This window comes from Culex quinquefasciatus, chromosome 3 (assembly GCF_015732765.1).
Source record: "Culex quinquefasciatus strain JHB chromosome 3, VPISU_Cqui_1.0_pri_paternal, whole genome shotgun sequence".
NCBI lineage: Eukaryota > Metazoa > Arthropoda > Insecta > Diptera > Culicidae > Culex > Culex quinquefasciatus.
In genome coordinates this window covers 90,565,043-90,567,082 of record NC_051863.1, presented here as the reverse complement: position 1 = coordinate 90,567,082, position 2,040 = coordinate 90,565,043, and the positions used below count along the sequence as shown (strand labels likewise).

Below are 2,040 nucleotides of genomic sequence, written 5' to 3'. Positions count from 1 at the left end.
CCTGTTTATATAGCCCTGTCAACCTGTCAAACAAAAGACTACATGAACCTCGTGACGAAAAAAAAGCAACATGAACAAAGCGCCATGTACATTCGGCGAAGAAAAACGAATCATAACAAAGCGTCCCCCTAAATGACAGCAGAAGTTATGTTTGTTTTTCTCAAATAAAATTACGGAAATAATGTTTTATTGAATTTGGATGATCAAGTATCAATAAAAGTAACGTTTTTCATCGTTTGTTATCATTAGAACATCTTATTTTGCTTTTATATTAAAATGGGAATTGAAAATGGATGTTCAACATTCAAATGCGTTTTTCTCAAAACGCATGGTTTGTACATGATGCTTTTTGAAATGTTGGCGTCGAAATCGCAGCAGGCGATCAAAACAAAACAAATCCGTCTAGTTGCGGAAAGATTTTTTTTGCTGGTGCGCGTATTATCGTTTGAATCCGGTTCGTTCCGTCGTGCATTTGGTTGTTTCGCGTCCGGGAAGTGCTCTCTCGAATAGGAGCCATGAATCGTCGCCGCGCGAAGTAAGTTTAACCTCGTTACGGCGAGAGTTTTCGGTGAGTGTGGTGCCAGATACAAAGTTTTTGTTTTTGTTGATTTCGTTCCAGAGCGATCCCGTAACTCCGCCGGGTGCTCGAGGAACAGGAGATGAAGGCGTTGATCTTGAGGGTGGGCAAAAATAGCACCTCTTTGGAATCTAACTTGGAGGGTTCGGTTTCGGTGCTGTAGTCGGATTTGGGCAACTTCCGGAAAAAGATTTTGCGGATTTTTTCCGATAAAGAAGCCGGAAAAGTGTTCGATCTACTCGATGTTTGTGGGGCTGACGAGCACGAAGAGGAGTATCTGGAGGACGGAGGAGGAGGCGACCCGGTACGCGCTTCGATTTCTGGCTGATTTGGTCAGGTCATCTCAACGAATTTGTTGCTTCAGCTGTCTTGCGTGATCGTCTTTGCGTCTTTGCGATCCTTTCGACGTTGCTTTGTGTTGTCCGGGAGTTCTACGAGAAGAAAGAATCGACGTTAGAGAATTTGCTGGTTCAGATTGAGATGTTGTTTTGAAATAGAGTCGGACGTGTTGCCGATTTTCCGCCAAGCGGTCATAACGTCGCTGGGTCGCAACTACCGGACAATTCCGTACATCCTCAAGCGCGTCTGGGACGTTGACGAACGCGTCCGGCGGCACACGTACATCCAGATAAGCAGCTACCCGGTCAAGCAGTACATAGTGGCCCAGCGGTTTGTCAAAATAGTGCTCATTCCGCAGTGGTTCAAGTCGTACCAGAAGAATAATGTGGCGTTCGTGAAGGCGCTCAAAATCGACGCGGACGAGAAGGAGATGGAGCGGTTCGCGAAGACGGCCAAGCTTGCGCTGGGGGAGATCTTTACGTGAGTATCTCAAAACTTTTGTAAAAGGTAGGTTTTGTTTAAGTAAGCAATTTTCTCGCAGTAAATACGGCCTCAACGACGCCACCACGATGCTCGGGCTGCGCGAGGAGGACAAAACGATCCCGCTGAAGAACCTCACCATCGAGACGGCAATCTGCTGGCAGGCGCTGCTCAAGATCCTCCAGCACACCGAGTCGTACGAGCTGGACGCGTACATGGTGGATCTGACGGCGTTTGGCAACTACATCAAGACGTGAGTTTTTCAGGGAATTTATCTAAATTATTATAATAACGTGGCTATGTTGCAGCTTTGCGGACACGCCGACGCTGTGCAAGTACATCCGGCAGCTGGCGTACGATCCATCGATGACGAGGGACATGTTACTGAAGATGTACTTCCAGTCAATGATGCAGGTGCTGCTAGAGATTGTATGATCTGGGTGACGAGGTCGGTCGGGAGAACTTGAAGAAGGTGCTGGCGGAAATGTTGGCGATCTTGGCGAGGGCAACGTGAAGACGATTATGGCCATCTTTGAGCGGTTGGTGTGTGACGTCGAGGAGCGGTTCCGATTCTGTGTGGATTTGATCAATGGCATAATGGACTTGAAGGAGCAGGAGATGGACAAGGTCAACAAGAAGGATTA

The 2,040-nt window shown here is 47.4% G+C and overlaps 1 protein-coding gene across 1 annotated transcript; it reads left to right on the top strand.

Annotated features, from left to right (window-relative positions):
- Window positions 1–376: 376 nt before the first annotated feature.
- LOC119769952 lies at window positions 377–2,040 on the top strand. Its single transcript, XM_038263839.1, has 4 exons — window positions 377–535; window positions 620–1,396; window positions 1,458–1,649; window positions 1,705–2,040. Exons 2-4 carry the CDS (start codon window positions 1,347–1,349, stop codon window positions 1,829–1,831), a joined length of 369 nt encoding a protein of 122 aa, XP_038119767.1. The 5' UTR covers window positions 377–535; window positions 620–1,346; the 3' UTR covers window positions 1,832–2,040.